Below are 22,917 nucleotides of genomic sequence, written 5' to 3'. Positions count from 1 at the left end.
CCCCTGTCCCCCACCGTGCCCCCCCCCCTGCTGCCACCTCCCTTGCTGCCCCCACCCCTGCTGTCCCCCCCCCTGCTGTCCCCCCCCCTGCTGCCCCCCCTGCTCAGCCCCCTGCCAGCCCCCTTGTCACCCCCCCTGCTGCCCCCGCCCGTGTCCCGTCCTCCCCTGCTGCCACCCCCCCTGCTGCTCCCCCCCGGGCTGCCCCTCGCCTTGCTGCCTCTCTCGTCACCCCCCCTCGTGTCACCCCCCCTGCTGCCGCCCCCCTTGCTGCCCCCCCCCCTGCTGCCCCCCCCCGTGCCGCCCGCCCGCCGTGCCCTGCTGCCCCCCCCCCCCAGCCTGCCCCCGGTGCCCCCCCCGGTGCCCTCTCGGGTGCCCCCCCCCGCCCTGCCGCCCGCGGCTCAGCATCAAGTGAGGGGGGCGCGGTGACCCCCCCCGGGACCCCGGTGAGTGCGGGGGAAACTGAGGCACGGGCAGGGCGGGGGGGATGAAAGGCAGGGGGGAGTCGTGCAAGGCGGGAGGGGGCGTTTGCACGGGGATGGGCGGGTGAGGAGAGTTGGGGGCGATTGCACAGGGCTTGGGGCAATTGCACAAGGTGTTTGTCCCCAGGCGGGGCATTTGCACAAGGTATGGGGCAGTTGCACGAGGCCCGGGGCAGTTGCACCAGCACGGGGCAGTTACGCGAGGCCCAGGAGGGGCGCGCGGGGCCGAGCGCCCCCGAGTGGAGCCGAACGGAGCCGAATAGGCCCGAGTGGGACCGAGCGGGGCCGAACAGAGCCGAACGGAGCCGAGCGGGGCCGAACAGGGCCGAGTGGGGCCGAGCAGGGCCGAACGGAGCCGAGCGGCGCCGAGCGCGCCCGAGTGGAGCCGAACGGGGCTGAACGGAGCCGAACAGGCCCAAACGGAGCCGAGCAGGGCCGAGCGCTCCCGAGCGCCTCCGAAAGTCCCCGAGCGCCGCCACGTGACCTCATCCCACGTGATCTGGCGAACACGTGGCGCGCGCAGCGAGGGGCTCGCCCCCTTCCTTGAGCAGGCGCATGCGCGCGGCCCTCCACCCCCCCCCCCAATCCGGGCGGGGTGGGCGCAGGGCCCTTCTCACGTGACGCGCGCCAAGATGGCGGCGCCCGCGGAGGCGGCCGGCGCCAAGCGGAAGCGGAAGTGGGTGCGTGGAGGCGCCGGGGTGCGCGGCCGGTCCCCCCCGCTGAGGGGCAGGTGGGGGGGGCGGGGGGGGGCTCTGCTGGTTTTGGGGGGGTCCCGGGGATTTTAGGGGGCTTGGGGGGGCTGGGGGGTTCGGAGCGGCCGGGGGAGGGGCGGCCTGGTGGGTGGAGGAGGGGCCCGGGGGATTTGGGGGGACCTGGGTGGGGCTGACGGGGGGCTTGGGGGGATCCCGGTGAATGTGGGGGGCCCTGGGGGATTTTTAGGGGCTTTGGGGGGGGGGCTGGGGGACTTTAGGAGGGTTCTGGCGGGGCTGGGGGGCGTTTAGGGGCCCTGGGAGGCCTCTGGACAATGGGAGAGGCCCGGGGGGGTCTGTGGGGCGGGGGGGTGTCAGTGGGAGGGTGTGTATGGGGGGGTCGGGGGGGGTGTATGGCGTGGGAAGGGGGGGCCGGGGGAGGCATGGATGGGGCGAATGGTGTGGGGAGGGCGTTTGGGGGTGTTTGGGGTGGGGGGGTCAGCAGGGGTGTGCATAGGGAGGGGAGCTTGGGGGAGTGTCCATAGGGCGGGGGGGGCTATATGAAGGGAGAGGGCTCTATGCGAGGGGGTCTATAGGGCGGGGGGGTCCAGCAGGGGGTGCACAGCTCAGTCCCACAGCCACCCAGGGGTGCGCAGGGCGGGGGGGTCGCCGTGTGCCCAGGCTGGGGCCTCCTCCCGCTGCCCCCCAGCCCCCTGCTGGCGCTCCCAGCCCATTGCCTCAGCATTGTCTCGGGGGGGTTACCGATCACCCACCTTACTCCCTTTCCCCCCCCCCACAGCCGCCCCCGGGATGCCCGCAGGGCTGGGCGCGCCATGCTGCTCGCCGCCTATGCCGCCCTCGCCCTGCTGCTGGCAGCGGCGCTGGGGCTGGAGCTGGCCGCCCGCCACTCGCGCCCCCCTGCTGCCGCCGCCCCCCCCGGCGCCAACCCGGCCTTTGCCCGCTTCCAGCGGGGCTTCCTGCGCGGCTACCTGCCCGCGCTGGCCGCCGACTGGCTGCAGGGGCCGTACCTGTACAAGCTGTACCAGCACTATGGCTTCGTGGAGGCGCAGATCGCCGCGCTCTACGTCTGCGGCTTCGCCTCCAGTGTCCTCTTCGGGCCCGTGGCCGCCTCGCTGGTGGACACGCTGGGCCGCCGGGCGTCGTGCGTGCTCTTCTCGCTGACCTACTCGGCCTGCTGCCTCACCAAGCTGTCCCGTGACTACCTGGTGCTGGCAGCGGGGAGGGTGCTGGGCGGGCTGTCCACGGCGCTGCTCTTCTGCGCCTTCGAGGCCTGGTACGTCCATGAGCACGTGGAGCACCACGACTTCCCGGCAGAGTGGGTGCCCGCCACCTTCTCGCGGGCAGCCTTCTGGAACCACGTGGTGGCCGTGGGGGCCGGGGTGGTGGCCAACGCCGCCGCCGAGTGGCTGCGGCTGGGCCCGGTGGCGCCCTTTGTGGCGTCCATCCCGCTGCTGGTTCTGGCGGGTGCCATGGCCTTGAAGGACTGGGACGAGAACTATGGCAAGAAGCGGGCGCTCGCCAAGACCTGCGCGGACGGCCTGCGGCGCCTTCTGGCGGACCGGCGCGTGCTGCTGCTGGGCACTGTCCAGGCGCTCTTCGAGAGCGTCATCTACATTTTCGTCTTCCTCTGGACGCCCGTGCTGGACCCCCATGGGCCGCCGCTGGGCATCGTCTTCTCCAGCTTCATGGCGGCCAGCATGGTGGGCGCCTCGCTGTACCGCCTGGCTGTCTCCCCGAGGTACCGCCTGCAGCCCGTCCACGTGCTCTCGCTCTCCGTCCTCGTGGGCTTCTTCTCCCTCTTCATGCTCACCTTCTCCACCAACCCCGGCCAGGAGAGCCCGGCCGAGTCCTTCGTGGCCTTCCTGCTCCTCGAGCTCTCCTGCGGGCTCTACTTCCCCGCCATGGGCTTCCTGCGGCGCAAGGCGATCCCGGAGAAGGACCGGCCGGGGGTGACGAACTGGTGCCGAGTCCCGCTCAACCTGCTGGCCTGCCTGGGGCTGCTGCTGCTGCACGGCGCCGACCGCGGGTCCGGCACCCGCAGCATCTTCTCCGCCTGCTGCGGCCTCATGCTGCTGGCGCTGCTCGCCGTCGTCGGCCTCTTCTCTGTTGTCCGCCACGATGCTGAGCTCCGGCTGCCGGCCCCGCAGGGCCAGCCTGATGCCCCCGAGCTGTGACGCAGGAGGGGGCCTCGGGGGTGCCGCTGGGGCCCCGGCGTGTGGTGTGGTGGCCCAGGGGGGAAGCCCGCCCGGCTGGTGACCCCCACGGCGCCCCCACCCTCGCGTCCTGCTGGGGACAGCGCTGGAAGCACATGGGGATGGAGCGCCGCAGGGTGAGTGCCCCCTGCGCAGCCCCGCACCCCTCACCTTCCCTTTTTTTAAAGAAAATAAAGCATTTCCGCAAGTGCTTCTGCCATGTGAGAAACTCTGTAGCCAATAACGGGCTCAGGCCAGGATCTCAGTGAGGCAGCACTGTTAGTCGCGACTGCGATGGCGGGCGTCCTCCAGGCAGGAGCGCCCCTACCAGTCACACAGCACGGCTTAGGTTTATCGACTCTCTTTCCCAACGAGCCGGCCCTCCCCTGTTTCCCCATGGACTGGGTGCTGTGGGTTAACCCAGTCGGCAGCTCAGCACCACACAGCCGTTCGCTCACCCTCCCCCCTCCCTCTCTGGGATGGGGGAGAGAAACGGGAAAGTGAAGCCTGTGGGTTGAGATAGAGACAGTTTATTAGGACATAGAGTAATAATAATAATAATAATATGTACAAAACAAGTGATGCACAATGCAATTGCTCACCACCCGCTGACCGATGGCCAGCCTATCCCTGAGCACTTGGTCCCCCCAATCCACCCAGCCCCCAGCTATGACCCCAGATGGCATGGAACACCCCTCTGGCCAGTTTGGGTCAGCTGTCCTGGGTCCACCCCCCCCCAGCTCCTGCTGCACCCCCAGCCTGCCCGCTGGCAGGACAGAGCGAGAAGCTGAAAAGTCCTTGGCTTGGTGTAAGCACTGCTCTGCAGCAATTAAAACACCAGCATGTTATCAGCGCTCCTCTCATCCTAACTCAAAACATAGCACCCCACCAGCTACTAGGAGGAAAATTAACTCTGTCCTAACTGAAACCAGGACATGGGATACTCCAGGTTCACAACCTATCTGGTGCTTCACAGACAATGCGTGGCCTTCAGTTGCGGGCCTGTTACTTTTCAAGTTTCGTTTGACTTTTTACTCTTTGAAGTGGTAATGTTTTTTCACTTACCTGACTTGACTTGACACCGTGTTTTTTGCCTAGTTGCTGTAAGGATTCTGGTTGTCTGCATTTTACAAGGTCTGCTAAGCTCTCTTACCGCTGCAAGCACATCTCGATGCCACCTTCCTTCCCTCTGAACAGTGTAACTCTGCAAAAACAACAGGTTTATTCCCACACCCCCATTTATTTTTTTTTGCATCGCGTTCCCTCCCTGCGCTCAGGACCCCCCCATTGCAGGGGGCCCCAACTTGCCCCCCCAGTTACGCAGGGTCCCTACACGCCCCCCGCCCCGCTTACACAGAGTCCTTACAACCCCCCCCCGTTACATGGGGTCCCAACTTGCCCCCCCCCCCACACGGGGTCCCCATATTCCCTCCTCCCATTACACGCACCGCGCGCATGCGCGGATCCGTGCGAGGACTACAAGTCCCGGCGTGCCCCGCGCGGGGCGGCCGGTCCTGATTGGCTGCGGTGCGGCTATTTGAACGGGGCGCGCGGCGGGGATCGCGGCCGTGCCTACGGGAAGCGGCAGCGCGGGTGAGCGGGGGCGGGCCTCGGGGCCGGGGGCTGTAAGGTCGGGGCGGGGGGGCTCGGGGGCATCCTGAGGGGCGGGGGGGGGCAGGGCCTGGGGGGCAGCTGAGGGGCAGGGGGGTCTCCGTAGGCCCCTTGGGGGCTGAGGGGCAGGAGGGGGGCACTGCAGGGCCCGCGGGGGGGTATGAGGGGTTGGGGGGGTCCTGCAGGGCCTAAGGGGGGGGCTGAGGGGCTGGGGGGAGGGCGCCAGGGCCTGCTGGGGCCCTGCAGGTCCTGGGGGAGGCCGAGAGGTGGGCCCGGGGACAGCCCTTCTGGCTTGGGAGGGGGCTCTGAGGTGGGGCTGGGGGGGCCTCTAGGAACCGGGGGGTCTTTGGGGCTCTAGAGGGGTGTAGGGGTTGAGGCGTGGTGGGGGGTACGTGAGCAGACCCGGGGGGGATGGGGGCCCTGAGGCCTGAGGGGGGAGCTGGGGAGGGGTTTGGGGGGGGATGTGAGCACTGAGGGGGCTGAGGAGCAGTTCTGGGAGCTGCCCCCAAGCAGCAGGGGCTGTGGCAGGGATGTAAACCCGGGGGGGTGGGGCTGTGAGCACCAGGCCCCCCAGCACCCCCTTACCTCCCCCCTCGCTGCCCCCCAGGGCTGCCATGAAGCACCTCCGGGGCGCTGATTTTGTGGCACGCACCGCCAGCAGGGAGGGCACTGAGGCACTGCTGGCGGAGCTGTTGGTGAGTTGGGGGGGGGGGGGCCCAGCTCTGCACGAGGGCTGGGACCCCCTGCTGGGGAGCCAAAACTCTCTTTCTATCTCCCTCCCTCTCCAGCAAAGCCTCTCCTGCCCCCTGGGGCCGCCGGACGCCACGCAGAGCACGGTGTGCGACCGAATCCTGCGAGCCTGTGTGCAGCGCCTGGGTGAGCTGGGCGGGGAGCCGGAGGGCTGCCTCGAGCATGCCACCAGCCTCCTGGGGCTGGCTGAGGCAGCCTGTGGGGGCTACGTGGCCTCGGCCGTCCCCCCACCATCCCCCCTCTACCTGGAGAAGATCCTCTACCACCTGCTGCGCAACGCGGCCGCCGGGGGCTGCGACACTGCCCGCGAGCGAGCGGCCGAGCTCCTCCTTGCCCACCTGCGCGCCCCCCAGCCCGGCCGCTCGCCCCGCGCTGACTTCACTGCCATCGCCCGCAGCGGCTTCGTCGTGCTGTGGAACAGGGCAGACGGCCTGGGGGGCCGCCTGCGGGCCCTGCGCTTCCTCCTGCTGCTGGAGGACGAGGAGGAGGGCGCCCTGCTGCCGCTGGAGCCGCCCTTCTTCACCTCGCAGACGGCGCGCCAGGCGGCCGCCGCCACGCTCTCCGAAGCCCCCCGCGTGCCACCCTCAGCCTTGCTGGGCCGACAGCTCGGGGGCTGCCTCCTCACCCTGCGCCGGGATGCGCCACGACCCCCCGGCCTGCCGCAGGCCTTCTGCTTCTTCGAGCTGGCGTTGGAGCAGTGCCGGCAGCTCTGCAGGAGCGGCTGCTACGGCGAGGCAGAGGAGGCGGCAGAGGATGCCCGCTGCTTCTTGGGCAGCTCCGGGGCGCTGCTGGGTGAGCCCCTGGGCCTCCTGGAGGCCGCGGTGAGGCTGAGCCGGGCGCTGGCCGAGGGCTCGAGGCCGGCAGGGCCCTATCTCTCGCAGGCAGCGGCGGCGCTGGGCGGCGCAGCCGAGGCTTCGGAGCGTCTCCTGCGGCTGCTGGCCGAGGGCTGCCAGCTCGTGGTGTTGGCCCTGGGCGAGCACGCCAAGAGGAGCCCACGGCAGCCCCTGGGCCGCGAGGACGTGCTCGGTCTCTACGCCTTTGTGGAGGGGCACTGCCGTGTCCTCGGCCAGCTGCTGCAGAGGGTGAGGCTTCGGGAGCTGGGCTAGCGCCTAATGAGGGCTCCCCCGCTAATTGGAGTGGCCGGGGGGAAGCTGTAACCTCACTGGTGGCCGCGCGGTCACCTCCTGCCTTCTGCAGGTTCCCCCCGACGGCACGAGGCAGAGGCTAGCACTAAAGCAGCTGCTCTACCACAGCCTCCAGCTCTTCACCAGCGTGGCGTACGATGCCTTCCAGTGCTCCCAGGTGCCAGAAGCAGCGGGGCCAGTCCCTTGGGGGGGCTCCAGGGGCTGCTCGAGCCACCCCAGGGGTGTTTCTGCAGTCCCCGACAGCCACCGTGTCCCCTGCAGGCGGCCGGGTGGCTGGGGCTGGAGCGGCTGACATCAGGCTGCCGGGGCACCGTGGCGCGGATGCTGGAGGCGCTGGAGGGGCTCCCTGACGCCGAGCGAGCGAAGTACCTCGATGTCACCGGTCAGTGTCCCCACACCTGGCTGCCTGGGGCGAGCATGCTCACGCAGCTTACCGCCGGCCCCTCTTTGTGCCCCTGGGAGCATTTTGAGGGGCACCGATGGGGGCGAGGGCTCCTCGGCCACCTGCAGTGCCTGGCTGGGATGAGGAGGATGGGGGGCGTTGAATTTGCAGCACATCTTTGATGTTTCTCTCTTCCCTGCAACAGCATCGTGCACATTTAAGCTGGCCTACATCTTCTACAACCAGAACCTTCACGAGGAGGCCAGCTCCGTCTCTGAGCTCTTCTGCCAGACGCTGGAGACGACGGATGCTTACAAATACTCTGAGGTCCCCCATGAAAGGGTGAGCGGTGTCCTGACTTTCTCAGCCCAAAGGGGGCCGAAGGCTTTGAGCTGTGGCCTGGGGGAGCGAAGGAGAGGCTGGGGAGTGGCTGGCTTCCCCCCGGGAGGGGAAGAGGCTGCGGCATGGGGCTCGGCAGGCAGGCAGGGCGCCAAAGCCGCTCCTCCGCGCTCTCTCTGCAGCTGCACAGATGCTTCAGGCTGCAGGTGGAAAGCTACCGAAAGCAGGGCCGGCTGGAGAGCGCCCTGGCCTCCACTGTGCAGTGGCTGGCGGCGCTGCGGGGCCGCCTCGTGGAGCTGCTGGCCGAGCCCGTCTCCCTCTGGGTCCGAGTGAAAACCGACGCCGTGAAGCACGGAACTGAGGAGCTGCGGCTGAGGTGAGGGAAGCCTGGCGCTGCCCCACGCCTGGGGGTGCCTCAGGGGGCTCTCATGAAACCGTATCGCCGAGCCGGGCTCTGTGCAGAGCCCCCATGCGGCCCCCCCGCTCCACCAGGACCCTGAAGGAAGGCTTGGAGGGGCGCTACCCGGACGCAGGGACCTTGGTAGCCGTGCTCTTTGCGGAGCTGAAGGCGTACAAGGCCGTCCGTGCCGACACCGGGCAGGAGCGCTACAACGTCCTCTGCGACCTGCTGGAGATCTGCTCGGAGGAGAGCGGCCGCCTGCACGAGCGTGCCATCAGCTTAATGGAGCTGGCGCAGGTCTTGTGCTACCACAAGTATGCCCAGCAGACGGACTGGTGAGTGCGCTGCCATGCCTGCGAGCCCGTTGTCGGTCCCTGCAGGCCCCTGGGGGGCTCTCGAGGGCCCTCAGCAAGGTTTAAGGGTTCGGGGTCACATTGCCCTGGCTGGTTTGGATGCTGGTGACGTCCGCTCCTCCTCTTAAGGTGTGTTTTGGGGTGGAAGGCTGTGTTTTAACCCCTTTTTCTGACAGCTCCGCGCTGGACTCGGTGCGTGAAGCCTTGCGGCTGTTGGAGGCGGTGCCCAGGAGCGCCCAGAACCAGGAGCAGCTCCTCGACGACCGGGCACAGGCTCTGCTCTGGCTCTACATCTGCACGCTGGAGTCCAAGCTGGAGGAGGTGCGTGGGGAGACGTGACCCCGCAGCTGCTGGGGGGCGTCCTGGGGGTCCCGCATTGCCCCCCGAATGTCACTGCTGCCTTTACCCTGCCACAGGGCATAGCGAGGGAGCAGAGAGCCAAGGCTCAGGGGCAGAAGAACCTGGATGACTTCGAGCCCAACGACCTCAACTACGAGGCGGGGCTGCAGGAGAAGTTCCTGTACGACGGCATTTCCTTCAACCTGGTGACAGAGTCAGGTGAGCGCGGCAGGTTCGGGCCGTTGGCGCTGCAGAAAAGGCTCCTCCAGAGCACCTGGTTTTGGGGTGGGAGCAGGGTTCCCCTCTGTTGTGGTTTAACCCGGTCGGCAGCTAAACACCACACAGCCGTTTGCTCACCCTCCCTCCTCTCTCTCTGGGATGGTGGAGAGAATTAGAAAGAAATGAAAGCTTGTGAGTTGAGATAAAGACATTGTATTAGCACAGAAAAGAAAGGAAAATAATAATAGTGATGATGATAATACTGAAAATAGTGTGTACAAACAAGTGATGCACAATGCAATTGCTCACCACCCGCTGACCGATGGCCAGCCTATCCCTGAGCACTTGGTCCCCCCAATCCACCCAGCCCCCAGCTATGACCCCAGATGGCATGGAACACCCCTCTGGCCAGTTTGGGTCAGCTGTCCTGGGTCCACCCCCCCCCAGCTCCTGCTGCACCCCCAGCCTGCCCGCTGGCAGGACAGAGCGAGAAGCTGAAAAGTCCTTGGCTTGGTGTAAGCACTGCTCTGCAGCAATTAAAACACCAGCATGTTATCAGCGCTCCTCTCATCCTAACTCAAAACATAGCACCCCACCAGCTACTAGGAGGAAAATTAACTCTGTCCTAACTGAAACCAGGACACCCTCCCCAAGGAAGGGGGGAGGGCAATGGGGGAGGTGTGGGGACGGAAGGGCTGGCCGGGAGATGCCTGCTGGCATGCCTGGCCGTGTCCTGGTGCCGCTGCCAAGCGGCTCAGCCCCGTGCCGTGCCCTCAGCCCAGTCCAAGAGCCTGGACGAAGCCTTGGCCCTGTGGAAGCAGCTCCTGGCCTCCGAGGGTGTCCCAGCTGTGCACAGCCCTGAGCAGACCGTGGCCTCCCTGCTCATCACGGCGTCTCTCTACAGGCTGATGGCCAAGGTAGTACTGCTGGGGCTGCCAAGGGGGGCAGCGGCCTCCCCCCAGCATCATCCCTTGACACACCCATGGGTTTTTCTCACCCCCAGCCTCTGCAAGCCATGGAGAGCTACCTGCTAGTCCGAGCCCTGTGCGGCGCGCTTGGGGACAGCCTGGGCACGGCTGGCGCCCTCTGCCAGGTCACCAAACTGCTCCTCCAGCTCGAGTGCCACAGCTACGCTGAGGCAAGGCCTGTGGGGGAGCAGCAGGGAGGGAGGGCATCTCAGCTTGTCCCCGCAGCCCCAGCCCTCACAGGCTTGTTGGCTTCCAGCTCTTCCTGGAGGAGACAGAGTCCTGCTTGCAGAAAGCCGACAGCGGCAGTGATTCCTACCTGCTGCTGCAGCAAACCTGCCTGATGCTCCGCAGCCAGCTGTGCTGCGCCAGCAACCAGGTGGGTCTCCCCAGAAACCCTTTTCTGCCTCGTGTGCAGCGTTAGGGGGCAAGAGGAGACCTTAGCAGCTCTGTCTGCAACCTCTCCCTGGCGGCCTGCACCCACTTTAGCCCTGGAGATGCTCCACGCGGTGACTGGTGCCTCTTTTCCCCTCTCTGCTGCCTCCTGCAGATTGAGGAGGGCCTTGCCCTCCTGCTAGAGGTGCTCCAGAACCCGGCTCTGCAGAAGGTGGCCAAGGTGTGGTACATGCTCCGAGCCCACGTCCTGCAGCTCACTGCTGTCTACCTCAGCTTGCCGCCCGCCCGCCTCTCGCCAGAGCTCAGGCAGCGTGTCTCCGCGCAGGGTGAGCCGCTGGGGCGCTGGAAACCCTCCTTGTGTGCGGGCAAAGCCCTGCGGAAACGCGGCTGTCCCCTGAAACAGCCCCGTTTTGGGGCTGGAGGTGGGTGCCGGGGGGTCAGCCCTGACACTCACGGCCATCCTGGTGCAGGGTGGAAGACTCCTGAGACAGCTCTAGCCGAAGCCTACAAGCTTTTCCGCAGCATCATCCTCCTCCTGGTGGGCAGCGACGTGCTGGGCGCCCAGAAGCCGGCGGCGGAGGCGCAGTTCATAGATTGCGGTGAGGCACCGGTGCCGCGGGTGGGAGGACGTGGGCGCATCCCCCCCAGGGGGGAGCAGCGCCGGTCACCAGCCCTGTCCTGCGGCGCAGGGGACAACGTGCTGCAGAAGTGGCAGGTGCTGGCTGAGGTGCTGGGCTGCACGGAGTGCCTGGTGGCCCTGCTCAGCCGCGCTGAGGTGGTGTGCAGGGCCAAAGCCTTCTGCCTGGAGGCCGTCAGGCTGGCCACGAGGCTGCAGGCAAGCCGGTGGTGAGTGACCATTGGGGGGAGGGCGGGCGAGGGGGGGCGGCCATGGCACTGGTCCTGGCCTTGGGGGGCTGCCTGGTGGCCTTGGGGGGGTGGTGGTGTCCTGGTGGCCTCAGGGTGGGGAGTGTCCTAGTGGCCCCAGAGGGGTTGTCAGGATGCCTGGTGGCCCCAGGGAAGGTGTCTGGAGACCTCAGGGCGGTGCCTGGGGGTGCCTGCTGGCCCTGGGGGGGGGGGTGCCTGGTGGGGTTGCATGGAGGCCCAGAGGGTTGGTGGAGGGATTGCCTGGAGGCCTGGGGAGCAGGGTGCCTGGTCGCCCTGGGGGAGTAGGGTGCTTGGGGGTGCCTGGTGGCCCCAGGGGGTGCCTGTTGGCAGTGTCCTTGCCAGCTCACCCACGAGCTCATTCTCTGGTGCATGGTGCTGGAGCTGTGGCAGCGGGGGGTCTCTGAGGGCTGTCCTCCCCCCTTCCCAGGTGCGTTTCCTTTCTGGTGCTGAAGGCGCAGCTGGAGCTGCAGCAGAGTGACCTGGAGCTGAGCCATGCGGACTTGCAGCAGGCGCTGTTCCTGCTGGAGTCCAGCACTGGTGAGTCCCGGCTCCAGGCTGGGAGTGGGACTGGGAGCAGGGTGAGCCCCCGGCTGTGCTCGTGGAGCCGCAGCCGGGACCCTCCTGGGAAGCAGAAGCTGTGGTGCTGGCTGCACCACATGCATTTGGGTTCCTTCGCAAATTGCTCTGCCTGCAGAGTTCGACACCGCCGAGAAACAGCAAGGCCCCGTGAGGATCCTGCCTAGGAAGGGCAGACCGGGGGGCAGGAGGCAGCAGGACCCCGGCTCTGAGCCCCCCGGGGAGGACGAGGGCTTCCTGAAAGGCCCCGCGCTGGAGTTCGTGGCCATGGTGAGCGGGCTGGAGAAGGCGGCCGCGCTCAGCTCCTCGCCGCAGCTGAAACCCAAGCCGAGGAGGAGGCTGGCCTTCCTCGCCCACCCCATCGCCTGCCCCTGCTGCCTTTGCTCCGACCTGGCCCTCTCGACCCTTTGCCTCCGCTGGCTGCTCACCTGCGCCCAGGGCGAGCTGGCAGCGGGCAGTGCGGCCGAGGGGCTGGGCCTGATCCTGGCCACCCTGCGGCGCTGCGGCACCGTGGCCGCTCGCTTCGCCGCCCTGCTGCAGGACAAGCTGGGCAGCGGCGGGGATGTGCCTGCGCTGGAGCTGCTGGATGACCTGGTGGCCACCGGCTACGCTGCACTGGCCCTTCACAGCCTGGCCAGCCCCCGGCCCGAGGGGGAGCTGCCGGAGCAGCTGGAGGCCGGTTTGTCCTTCGTGGCGTCCCGCAGACCCCACCTGCCCAGCCTCGAGGTCTCCAGGGCCAGCCTCCTGCTCGCCAAAGCCGTGGCCACCGTTTGCTGCCTGGCCACCAAGCACGGCAGCTCTGTGGCCGCCATCTTTGCCACCCCTTGGGCTTGGCAGCCCCTCCCCCCGAGTCCCACCGAGCCCAATGTGCCAGCGGCCGTGCTCAAGACGGAGAAGGCTCAGCCCCAGAGGGGCAGGAGCAAGGCGGCGCCAGCAGCGTCCTCGCTGCCCAAGCCCAAAGCGACGAAGACCCGGAGAGCAAAGCTCCCAGCTGTGGTGGATGCCAACCAAGCCTTCGTGCTCAGCGACTCTGAGGCCGAGCCGGCGGTGGTGCCTTGCACCCCGTGCCACAAAGCCTGTCCCCCTGCCAGGGCCCGTGCCCAGGGGGCCGCAGCAGCCCCTATGCCCAAAGCCAGAGCGAAGAACCAGAGAGCGAAGCCCCCGGCCACGGCGGGTGCCAACATCTTCGCTTCGGGCGACTCCGATGCTGAGGTGCCCCCCATTGTGATCCGGCCGGCGGCAGTGCCCTGCACCCCGCACCAGGTCTGTGCCCCCGCCAAGACACGGGGCTGGGGGGCTGCGGCTGCCCTGCACCCCAGGGCTCCCTTCACCGTGTTCAGCGACTCCTCGCCGCCGCTCAGCAAGTCCCAGCTCCTGAAAGCACCCAAAGCCCGCAGGAAGGCGAAGTCTCGCCTGCCGGTAAGTGGGGAGGGAGGGAGGCGGCCCCAAGAGGCAGCTGCGGCCCTGAGAGGCAGCTGCAGCCCCGCCACGTCCCCGTCCCGCCGCTGCAGGTGACGTTCAGTGATGACAGCGACACCGAGGATCCCAAATTGGGGCTGACCCCGGCAACCGGCAGAACCCTGGGTCCCAGCCACAGGACGCTGCAGTCAGCATCCCTCTGCCGGAGAGCTCTGCTCCCCAAACTCTCAGGGATGGAGGGCTCCCAGCTGAGCTCCTCGGAGGACAGCAGCAGCAGCACCCGGCCCCAGAGAGGGCGCAGGGCTGCGGGCACAGAGGAGAAGAGGCAGCGGGTGACCCGCAGGGCTCCGGGCAGGAGAGCCAAGGAGGAGCGGGAGCTTCTGAGAGCCATCGAGGAGGAGAAGGCAGATGAGGAGCTTGACAGCAGCTTCGAGCTCTTGCGAGCCTCCAAGGAAGAAGAGGGAGCTGCAGGTGAGCTGCGGAACGAGGACTCACTGGGAGCCTTCAAGCGCCCCGAGCTGTCATGTTGTCACCGCTGTCCCCAGCCCCAGGGACCAAAAGGCTCCGTCTCTCCCCGCAGGCAGCATCCAGCTGCCCCAGCGCAGGCAGGAGGCTGCGGACGGGGAGCACGAGGTGCTGCGGCGCGAGGCCACTGAGCACATCCCAGCAGGGCGGTGGCCGGGCAGCGGGAACCCCCTGTGCCTCGATGCCCTCTCTGCTGCCCTGCTGGCTGTGGGAGGTGAGTGAGTGCGGGGACACGTCTCGGGAGCAGGGAACCGCGGGGTGGGAAGAGGCAAACAGCAAAGCTGGGGGCACCTCTGCCAAAGCGTGTCCTTAAAGGGCAAAAACCCTACAAGTGGAGGGGAAAGCAGCAGAGGGAGAGCCAAGGTGGCCGCAGGCTCGCTGCCTAATCCTGGTGGTGTTGCTTTGCCCCTTCCAGATGTTTCCTTGCTGGACACTGCCTGCGGGTTCCTGAAAGCTGCCTTCAACTGCATCAGCCACTGCCCGCCTGGCACGCTCTACAGCCAGCTCTGCCAGCTCCTGGCTCTGGCCACGGGCGACCAGGACCCCGTCTCCACCGCCTATCTGCTGTCCGAGTCGGTCTCCGTCACCATGCGCCATCAGCTGCTCAGCATCGTCCACAGGAAGCTTCAGTAGGTCCCGCGCCTCCCTGCTGGAGCCTTGCTGAGAAGGCGAAGGGGCTCAGCCAGACCCAGAGCCCTGGAGGGGTTGGTTTGGAGCAACGTTCCCCCCCCAACTGCCTCTGCCTCTGTAGCAAACTGAAGAAGTCGGCGGTGGATGCGGCTGAGCAGCTCCGAGGGCTCTCCCTGCAGGAGGACGCTCCCTCGCGCGTCCACCACCTCACCAAGCTCCAGAACCTCTTTGGCTTCAGCCCCACGGGTCTGGGGCCCCAGGAGCTCAACGGCTTCAGAGAGAAGCTGCAGCAGATCCCTGCAGGTGAGGGCTGATCCAAACAGAGCCCCGGAGGGTGCTGCCTGATGCCTTGGCCTCTACTGAAGGTCTGGGGGTGACTTTTTCAGGGGTGACTGTCTGCGTGTTGACCCTCGTGAGCATCCAGCTCTCCTCCGTGGAGGACACGCTGCTGCTGACGCGGTTGGAGAGGGGCAGCGCTCCCATCACTGTCCGCATCCCGACTGCGTTTACCAAGGTGAGGGAAGGGCTCGGAGTGGAGCAGCCGGGATGAGCCCGGGGCTGGAATCACGGCTCCCTTCCTCCCCTAGGCCCCGCTGAGCTCGGTGCTGAGTGACTTCGACACCATCCAGAAGGAGCAGAAGGAAACCAGCAGCTGCACCAACAAGCGAGACTGGTGGCTGTGCCGCTCCGAGCTGGACCGTAGGATGAAGGTAGGCGAGAGGCACCCCGTGCCCCCCACACCTGGGTGTGACACTCGGACCCCCCTGTGATTCTGTCATCTCTCGCAGAGCCTCATCGAGACCCTGGAGATGGAGGTGCTGGGCTGCTGGAAGGGAGCGCTGCTCCCCACCAGCCAGGAGCCTGTGCTGGCCGAGGAAGCCGCCCACCTCTTTGCCCAGCTCCGTCCCTGCGGCTGGCAGGGCTCGGACCCGGCGCTGCTCAAGGTGCTGAGCTCCCCGGGCTGGGGCAGGGCACGGGGGGAGCTCTGCCTCCGCTCACGCCTGCCCCTTGCCGCAGGTCGTGCTGAACGCCGCTCCCCTCCTCACCCCTGCTGACGTGCGAGCCCTGGCCGTGGGGCTGTGCCCGGCGCAGCCCTGCAAAGCGCAGCTCCTCCTGCAAGAGGCCCTGGAGAAGCGGAGGAGCTGCGCCCAGGCGCCTGGCGGCTCCCTCGTCCTCGTGCTGGATAAAGTGAGAGCCTGCCCCTGCCACTTCTCCCTCAGCTCAGACGTTCGCTGCGTCGCTCACGCCTTCCTCTCCTTCCTCCTCCTCCTCTTCCCCTGCAGCACCTGCAGAAGCTGCCCTGGGAGAGCATGGCGTGCCTGCGCACCCTGCCCGTCACCCGCCTCCCGTCCCTGCACTTCCTCCTCAGCTACAGTCTGGCACAGAGGGTGAGTGGAATGGGGGGACCCTGGCTCTGCGCGGGGCTTGGGACCCCTCGAGGCTGGGGCTGGGCTGGGGCTGACTTGTGATTATTTTTTTTTTTCCTTCCTTCTCCCCCCACAGCAGGCAGGCTCTGTGCTGTGCCGTGGCATCAACCCCACCAGGACCTTCTACATCCTCAACCCCCAGAACAACCTCCCGAGCACCGAAGAGCGCTTCCGGAGCTGGTTTGAGAGGTGAGGAGCAATCGGGGCGCACAGAGTGGGGAAGAGGGGGGGGGTCCATGTCCGCTCCCCCCTTTCTGTGACTTCTCACCTCCTCTCCTGCAGCGAGCAGGGCTGGAGCGGAGTCACAGGAGCCATCCCCAGCCAGGAGCAGATGCAGGCAGCGCTGCTGGAGCACGACCTCTACATGTGAGTGCCCATAACAGTGCTGTGCCGTGCCATCGTGCTCACCCTGCTCACCCTGCTCTTGTTCCTGGCAGCTACGCAGGGCACGGGGCGGGTGCCCGCCTGCTGGATGGGACGGCCATCGCCCGACTGGACTGCAGCGCCGTGGCCCTGCTCTTTGGCTGCAGCAGTGCTGCGCTAGCTGTGCGTGGCCGCCTCGAGGGCTCCGGCATCATCCTCAAGTACATCCTGGCCGGCTGGTGAGGCGAGGAGGGGGGGGGGGTGTGGCTTTTGGGGGGCAGATGGAGTCTTTGCCCCCTTCCCTTCTTGCCTTTTTTTTTGCCCCACTCCCCCCTCGCTGCTTTTTATTGCTCCCCCCCCCTCCCCCCCGGCTTTTTCCTGTGCTGGTAAGCAGTAACCATTCTCCTTGTCCTCCTCTCAGTCCTGATCACTTTCATCTGACTGATCTGGGGCCAGAGAGGCGACTGGCGGGGGGAGGGGGGGGGCATGGCACCCAGCCCTGCTGGCCTTAACACCCTTTTTTCTCCCAGCCCCCTCGTCCTGGGGAACCTGTGGGACGTGACCGACCGTGACATCGACCGCTACGCTGAGGCGCTGCTGCAGGGCTGGCTGCGGGCAGGCACCGGTGCCCCCCTCCTGCACTACGTGGCCCAGGCGCGCCAAGCCCCCCGTCTCAAGCACCTCATCGGGGCTGCCCCCGTCGCCTACGGCCTGCCCGTGTGTCTGCAGTGACAGCCGCTGTCACCCCCTGGTGTACCCCTTGCCCTGGGGAGGCAGCTGGGGGCTTTCCTACTCTTTTAATTTATTTTAATTCCGCTGGGTTTTATGTTCTGAGGTAATAAAGCTGTTCCCCTTGAACGTGGGTGGTGTGCGCTTGTATCACGGACTCACAGAAGCACAAGGTGGGAAAGGACCGGGCTCCTCGAGTCCAGCCCTCCTTCTTGCAGCACTACTCCCCATTAAGCTACTCCATCCTAAATCCTATGCTGTAGCACCTCCTCCATGCACTTCGTGAACACCCCCAGGGCTGGTGATGCCACCGCCTCCCTGGGCAACCCCTCCCAACGCCTGACCACTTTTTCTGTGAAGAAACGTCTCCTAATTTCCAACCTGAACCTCCCCTAGCACAACTTGAGGCCATTCCCTCCGGTCCTTAAGAAGAAAGCCGACCCCTGCTTCCTTGCAGGGTGGAGGGAGCATTGAGGTCTCCCCTGAGCCTCCTCTTCTCCAGTCCTGCTCCCCTTTGTCCCCTGTCCCACAACTGGACCCTTCCTTTTCTGAGGGGTCCCCTGCCCCCAGAGGTGTCTCAGAGCCCCCCCTTTCACCCTTGGTTTGTGAGGGAGACCCCGGGCCTCCCTCAAACAGTTGGGGGGGGGCTGCTTGGTGTGCCCCCCATGGCTCAGAGGAGCCCCCTCTGCAGTGAGGATCCAGCCTGCGCTCCTGGGGGGCTGCACCTTTGGGTCCCCCTCCTGGGGGGCGGCAACTTTTTTCCTTTGGGAGGGGGCAATGGGGTGCTGCCCCCTGGACTCCCCCTTTTTCTGGGAGCGGGCACAGCCCCCCCTCTGCTACCCCCCCCGGCACCTGCTGCCTTTGCGGGTCCCCGAAACTTGGGGGGCGGGGGGGGGGCCCGGGGGTCCTCCGGCCACCGGGGGGCGCTGCGGGGCGGGGAGGTGCGGCCGGGCCCAAGATGGCGCAGGCCGTGAACGTGGCGGAGCTGAGCCTGCCGCAGCTGGAGGTGCTCAAGGGGCAGCTCGACCAGGTGGGGCCGGGGGGGGCTTGGGGGGCACAAAGGGGGCTGGGGGGGGCAGGAGGGGTTGTGGGGCCCGGGAGGAATGGGGGGGCCTGGGGGGGGGGCTGCGGGGAGGTGTGTGGGGCGAGGCTGGGCCTGGAGGTTTGGGGGGGGACTTTTGCGGCCCCAGGGGGGCTGTGGCGGCCTGGAGGAATCTGTGGGGCACAAGGGGGGCTGTGCGGCTTACGGGGAGTGTGTGAGCCTGGGAGGAGGTGTGTGGGGCCCAGGGAGGATGCGTGGGGCCGGCTGGCCCACAGGAGCTGCGCAGCAGGGTGCTTCACGCCCGACGTCCCCCAGTCCCGTTTCCGCGGGGGGCACGGCTGGGGACAGCCCCCACCTTGGTGCCCTCCCCGGGATGAGGCCGTTTCCCTCCTGCTCCCCCTGCGCCCATCCCTCTTGGGCTCCAGGGCTCACCCTCTGATCTCCCGTGGCTGGTTTGGGGCCGTTCCCAAAAACCAGCTCCAGAAGGGACCCTGCGGACCCAGCCCCACGAGGGCCCCCTCCGGCCCTTGGGTCCCCTCCAGCCGTCCCCCCGCGGCCGGGCCGCACGCTCTCTCCCCAGGAGGTGGAGTTCCTCTCGTCCTCCATCGCCCAGCTCAAGGTGGTGCAGACCAAGTATGTGGAAGCCAAGGACTGCCTCAATGTCCTCAACAAAAGCAATGAAGGCGAGTGGGACCCCGAGGGGCCGATTTCCTCCCTCCTGGCCTCACTGGCTCTGAATCTCGCTCAAAATCACCTGGGGCACAGAGGCAGCAACCTCTGTTCTTGGGGGCTCCCCTTGCCCTGGTGCTCACTTCTCTGCTTGCTCTCCCACAGGGAAGGACCTGCTGGTGCCGCTCACCAGCTCTGTATCCTTTGCTGACCCCACACCATTAACACCCCGGGGGTCTTTAGGGCCATCGGTTCCATCCCTCAGTGCCGTTGATCCAGCACAAACCTGCGCTGGCAGCATGGCGTGGTGCTGCCAGCGCCCCGGCTCTGCCCCAGCTCGGGGCTTTGCTCCGGGAGGTGCGTAACCGTCCTGGTCCCCTGCTTTCCCTGACTGTCCCCGCCAGATGTACGTCCCTGGGAAGCTCTCGGATGTTGAGCGCGTCCTGATCGACGTTGGAACCGGCTACTACGTGGAGAAGGTGAGGGGTGAGCGCCGGGAGTGTCACAGGGCGGTTTGGCAATTAGGGAACTGCTCCCATGCCTGTTTGCACCAACGGCCATTGGGTTGGGGCCGTTGCGGCCGCTGCTTCCCCATGGCGCAAGCAGGCTGATTTCTGAGCCCCGGGAGGGCAATGGGGCTCCCAGCAGGGTGCTCAGCACCTTTGCACGCCCCCGGGGGCTGTGCTGGTGTGCGTGGAGCACGGGCTTGGCCCCGGAGCAGCCGCCTTTTGGCGGCAGGTGATGAACGGGGCTGCCTCCGGCTGCGGCGTGCAGGATCTCAGCGCCCCGAGGCCGCTGTTGCCCTTTATCTGCTCAGACGGCAAATGATGCCCGAGACTTTTTCAAGCGGAAGATCGACTTCCTGACCAAGCAGATGGAGAAGATCCAGCCGGCGCTGCAGGAGAAGCACGCCATGAAGCAGGGTAAGGGCCAGCGCCGCCACAGCTCAGCACCTGGGGCCCCCCTGGCAGCCCCCTCACCGCCCCGGTGCCTCCTCTTCCCACAGCCGTGGTGGAGATGATGAGCCAGAAGATCCAGCAGCTCACAACCCTGGGGGCAGCGCAGGGTGCCACCACCAAGGCGTAGCCTTCGGCCTCGGGGGGCTGCCTTCCTCTGCATCATTGCTGGGCCGGGGGCACGGACTGCAGTGTGTCCCCTCCCCGTGCTCCTCGCCTTGCCAATGCCCCGACCCTTCCCCTTTTTGTAGGCAGCCCCTCGCTGCCAGCGTGTGGAATAAATTGAGATGTGGGAACATCCCCAGCGCTGCCTGCTGCTTCTCGAACCGCGGGGCTGGGGGGAGCGCCCCCAAAAGCAACCGAGAAACTGCCCCGGCCCCTCCACCTCTCTTACACAGGGGTGAGGACGTGGCGGAGCCCCCCCAGTCCAACAAAACTCAGACGCCTTCCCCCAACAGAAGTACTTTATTCTACAGCCGTGCCCAGGCCCCTCGCCCCGGTGGCGGCTTCTGCCCTCACCTCCTCCCGGCCCCGCGCTATGTACAACTGTGGGCTCCAGCCCTTCGCCGAGGGCGTCGTGGGCCCGAGCCCCACGGCATGGGCAGCGCAGTCCGTCCGTCTGCCTGCCCGCCCGCGGCCTGGCTCAGCGCACGAAGAGCGGCTTGTGCACGCGCTTGTGGCGGTTGAGCGTGGCGCTCTTGGCGAAGCTCTCCCCGCACTCCACACAGATGTAGGGCTCGTGGCCGTGTGCCTGCGCCCGGTGCCGCTCCAGCTCGGCACCGTCGCGGCAGCTCTGCCCGCACTCGGGGCAGGCCGGGGGCTGGCTGCGGGCGGCGTGCACCCGCTGGTGCTTCAGCAGGTTGGTGCTCTGGGCGAAGCCGCGGCCGCACTGCCCGCAGCGGTGGGGCCGGGCGCCCGAGTGGGTGCGCTGGTGCTTGATGAGGTTCTTGCTCTGCGTGAAGCTCTTCCCGCACTGCCCGCAGGTGTAGGGCTTCTCCCCGGTGTGGATACGCTGGTGCTGGATCAGGTTGGAGCTCCAGCTGAAGCTCTTCCCGCAGTCCCCGCAGCGGTACGGCTTCTCCCCGGTGTGCGTGCGGCGGTGCTGCACCAGGTGCGAGTTCTGGCTGAAGCTCTTCCCACACTCCCCACACGTGCTCGGCCGCTCCCCGGTGTGAGTCCGCTGGTGCCGCAGCAGCTTGGACCAGTGGCTGAAGCTCTTCCCGCACTCGTTGCAGATAAAGGGGCGCTGCCGCCCCCCCCGCAGCCGCCCCCCACTGCCCTCCTGCTCCTCCTCGCCGTAGCCCCCTGCCGCTGAGCCGGCACCGGCCCCCCGGCCCCCCGCCGCCCCCCGCCTCTTGCCCTTGGAGGCCAGGGGGCTGTGGGGGATGACGGTCTGGATGATCTCGTGCGGCAGCACCTCATCCTCGCAGTCGCTCACGATGCCATCATCAGCTGTAGGCCACAGAGAGGCTGGGGAGGGGGCTGGGAACCTCCCCCCCCCAAGACTCCTTTCCACTCCCCCGGGGCTCTTTTCTGCCCCCTGGGGCTCTGCGCCCCCCTCCTCACCGATGTAGACCCTCCGCACCATGCCTGCCTCGTCCGAGTCATGGAGCTCCACCACGCAGGGCTCGTCCTGCTCCATGGGGGCGGCTGGGGGGGGCCTGGGGGGCGCCGAGCCCTTGGCTGAGCACAGGACCCCCACCCCAAAACCCTCTCTGACGCCCCCCACCCCGTGCTGCCTCCAAGCACCGGTGGCTGCGTGCGGGTGCCCGGCCCTTGGGGGGTTACAGCAACTGCTGGGGGGCTAGGGGCCCTTCATGGCCCCCCCAGGACCCTTTGTGGTCCCCCCAGGACACTTTGTGCCACCGCAAATCCCCTTGTGGCACCCCAGATCCTCTTCAGTCACCCGAAATGCCCGTATTTCACCCCAAATCCTCTTGTGCCACCCCAAATCCCTTTGTGCCAACGTAGGTCCCTTTGTGCTGCCCCAAATCTCCTCAAGCCACCCGAAATCCCTTCAAGCCATCCAGAAATCCCCTTGTGCCGCCCAAAAACTCGTTTGTGCCCTTGTGCCACCCGAAAACCTGTTCGTGCCCCCCCAAATCCCCTTGTATAGCCCCAAATCCCCTCGTGCCATCCAAAAATCCCCTTGTGATGCCCCCAATCCCTTTGTGCCACCCCAAACCCCTCGACGTTGCAAATCCCCTTGTGCCCCTTCGTGTCCCTTGTGTCCCCCCCTCCTCCAGTTCCATCGTGTCCCCTGCATCCTCTCGTGCCCCCCCACCCCTCTTTGCTCCCCCCATCCCTTTGTGTCCCGTCCCTCCCCCGTGCCCCCGTCCCCCTCCTCACCTCAGCTCCGGGGACAGCAGTGGCTCCGTGCTCGGCCCAGGGGACGGCAGCGGAGATCTGGGGGGGACACACGGGCGGCAACACTGGGGGGGGAGGTGACAGCCCCTCTGTGACTGGGCTCCCCCCCGGCTGTGCCCCCTCCAGAACTGGGGGTGGGGGGCATCACAGACACTAAGGTGGGGGGGAGGGGGGGGCAGATTTTTTGGGGGGAAAGGATTGGAAAAGGCAGATGGGGGGGATTGAGGGGTTGAGGGGGGAAGATTTTGGGGGGGAAGGATTGGGGGTGCAGATTTGGGGGGGGGCGGATCCTGGGAGGAGGAACCGGATGCCGGGGGGGGGGGGGTCAACGGATTCCGTAGGAGGGGGGGGTGTCATGGACTGAGGGGGGGGGTCACGGACCGGTCCCCAACCCCGTCCCCAGCCCCCGCAGGATGCGGCCGAGGGGGGGAGGGGGGGGGGCGGGGGTCGGGGGGGGCGGCGCTGCGGGCGGCGACCGGGGCCATCTTGGCACGGGGGGGGCACCAACCGGGGCGGGGGCGGCTCGGGCACGGCGCTCCCCCCCCGCGCCTCCCCACCCCCCCCGGTTCCCTCCCCCCCCCTCCTCCTCCTCCCCCCCCGCCCCGGGCTTACCGGGCCCCGCCGCGGCCCCGCCGCCGCCGCCGCCGCTTCCGCCCGGCCCGGCCCGAGGAGGCGGCGGCGGCTCCGCGCCGGCGCCGGGGGAGCGGGGGGCGGGGGAGGCCCCGACCCCCCCTCGGGGACGGGGAGGGGGCGGCGGGGACCGAGGAGGGGGCGACGGGGAGGGGAGGGGGGGAGAGGAGCAGCCCCGGGGGGGCCCGCGGCCGGTAACGGGACCCCGGGGGGGGCGCGGCCGGGGGGAACGGAGCAGCCCGGGGAGGGGGGGGGCGCGGGGAGGGTCCGGGTTGCACGGTGCCGCTCCCAGTTGGCCCAGTGCAGCCCCAAAGGTCCCCAGTGCAGCTCCCAGTTTGCCCAGTGCACTCTGAGGGTTCCCAGTGCAGCTCCCAGTTTGCACAGTGCAACCCCAAAGGTTCCCAGTGCAGCTCCCAGTT

General features: G+C 67.6%; 4 protein-coding genes across 10 annotated transcripts; 3 read left to right on the top strand and 1 right to left on the bottom strand.

Annotated features, from left to right (window-relative positions):
- The first annotated feature begins 314 nt into the window (after positions 1–314).
- On the top strand, positions 315–3,592 carry MFSD5 (major facilitator superfamily domain containing 5). Of its 2 annotated transcripts, XM_066985464.1 has the most exons (3): positions 315–443; positions 607–1,209; positions 1,968–3,592. In XM_066985464.1, exons 2-3 carry the CDS (start codon positions 1,112–1,114, stop codon positions 3,361–3,363), a joined length of 1,494 nt encoding a protein of 497 aa, XP_066841565.1. In that variant the 5' UTR covers positions 315–443; positions 607–1,111; the 3' UTR covers positions 3,364–3,592. The 2 variants fall into 2 exon arrangements, with proteins under 2 accessions (XP_066841565.1, XP_066841566.1); XM_066985465.1 differs by lacking the exon at positions 315–443 and having other exon boundaries at positions 491–1,159.
- On the top strand, positions 3,379–16,963 carry ESPL1 (extra spindle pole bodies like 1, separase). Of its 6 annotated transcripts, none has more exons than XM_066985460.1 (32): positions 3,379–3,518; positions 4,480–4,579; positions 5,600–5,687; positions 5,781–6,824; positions 6,940–7,044; positions 7,149–7,269; positions 7,475–7,611; positions 7,791–7,984; positions 8,101–8,343; positions 8,538–8,682; positions 8,778–8,919; positions 9,697–9,836; positions 9,923–10,057; positions 10,144–10,263; positions 10,435–10,606; positions 10,751–10,879; positions 10,970–11,126; positions 11,593–11,702; positions 11,860–13,160; positions 13,253–13,631; positions 13,741–13,899; positions 14,101–14,314; positions 14,437–14,618; positions 14,702–14,829; positions 14,903–15,025; positions 15,104–15,259; positions 15,333–15,503; positions 15,599–15,703; positions 15,819–15,931; positions 16,025–16,108; positions 16,180–16,344; positions 16,636–16,963. In XM_066985460.1, the coding sequence occupies exons 3-32, from the start codon at positions 5,607–5,609 to the stop codon at positions 16,835–16,837; spliced, it is 6,657 nt and encodes a 2,218-aa protein (XP_066841561.1). In that variant the 5' UTR covers positions 3,379–3,518; positions 4,480–4,579; positions 5,600–5,606; the 3' UTR covers positions 16,838–16,963. The 6 variants fall into 6 exon arrangements, with proteins under 6 accessions (XP_066841561.1, XP_066841563.1, XP_066841564.1 ...); XM_066985462.1 differs by having other exon boundaries at positions 4,480–4,600; positions 15,822–15,931; XM_066985463.1 differs by having other exon boundaries at positions 4,480–4,600; positions 16,180–16,326.
- Positions 16,964–17,725: 762 nt separating this feature from the next.
- Positions 17,726–19,801, top strand: PFDN5 (prefoldin subunit 5). The gene is made up of 6 exons (XM_066985467.1): positions 17,726–17,864; positions 18,457–18,559; positions 18,711–18,742; positions 18,950–19,024; positions 19,363–19,468; positions 19,552–19,801. The coding sequence occupies exons 1-6, from the start codon at positions 17,793–17,795 to the stop codon at positions 19,629–19,631; spliced, it is 468 nt and encodes a 155-aa protein (XP_066841568.1). The 5' UTR covers positions 17,726–17,792; the 3' UTR covers positions 19,632–19,801.
- A 146-nt stretch (positions 19,802–19,947) lies between these two features.
- Positions 19,948–22,574, bottom strand: LOC125181432 (zinc finger protein 629-like). The gene is made up of 4 exons (XM_066985466.1): positions 22,481–22,574; positions 21,851–21,907; positions 21,068–21,162; positions 19,948–20,953 (listed from the first exon to the last, which is right to left on the bottom strand). Exons 3-4 carry the CDS (start codon positions 21,141–21,143, stop codon positions 20,145–20,147), a joined length of 885 nt encoding a protein of 294 aa, XP_066841567.1. The 5' UTR covers positions 21,144–21,162; positions 21,851–21,907; positions 22,481–22,574; the 3' UTR covers positions 19,948–20,144.
- Positions 22,575–22,917: the final 343 nt, after the last annotated feature.

Source organism: Anser cygnoides, chromosome 32 (genome assembly GCF_040182565.1).
Source record: "Anser cygnoides isolate HZ-2024a breed goose chromosome 32, Taihu_goose_T2T_genome, whole genome shotgun sequence".
Taxonomy (NCBI): domain Eukaryota; kingdom Metazoa; phylum Chordata; class Aves; order Anseriformes; family Anatidae; genus Anser; species Anser cygnoides.
Note: the sequence above shows the minus strand (reverse complement) of the source record. Positions and strands in the feature narration are given on the sequence as shown.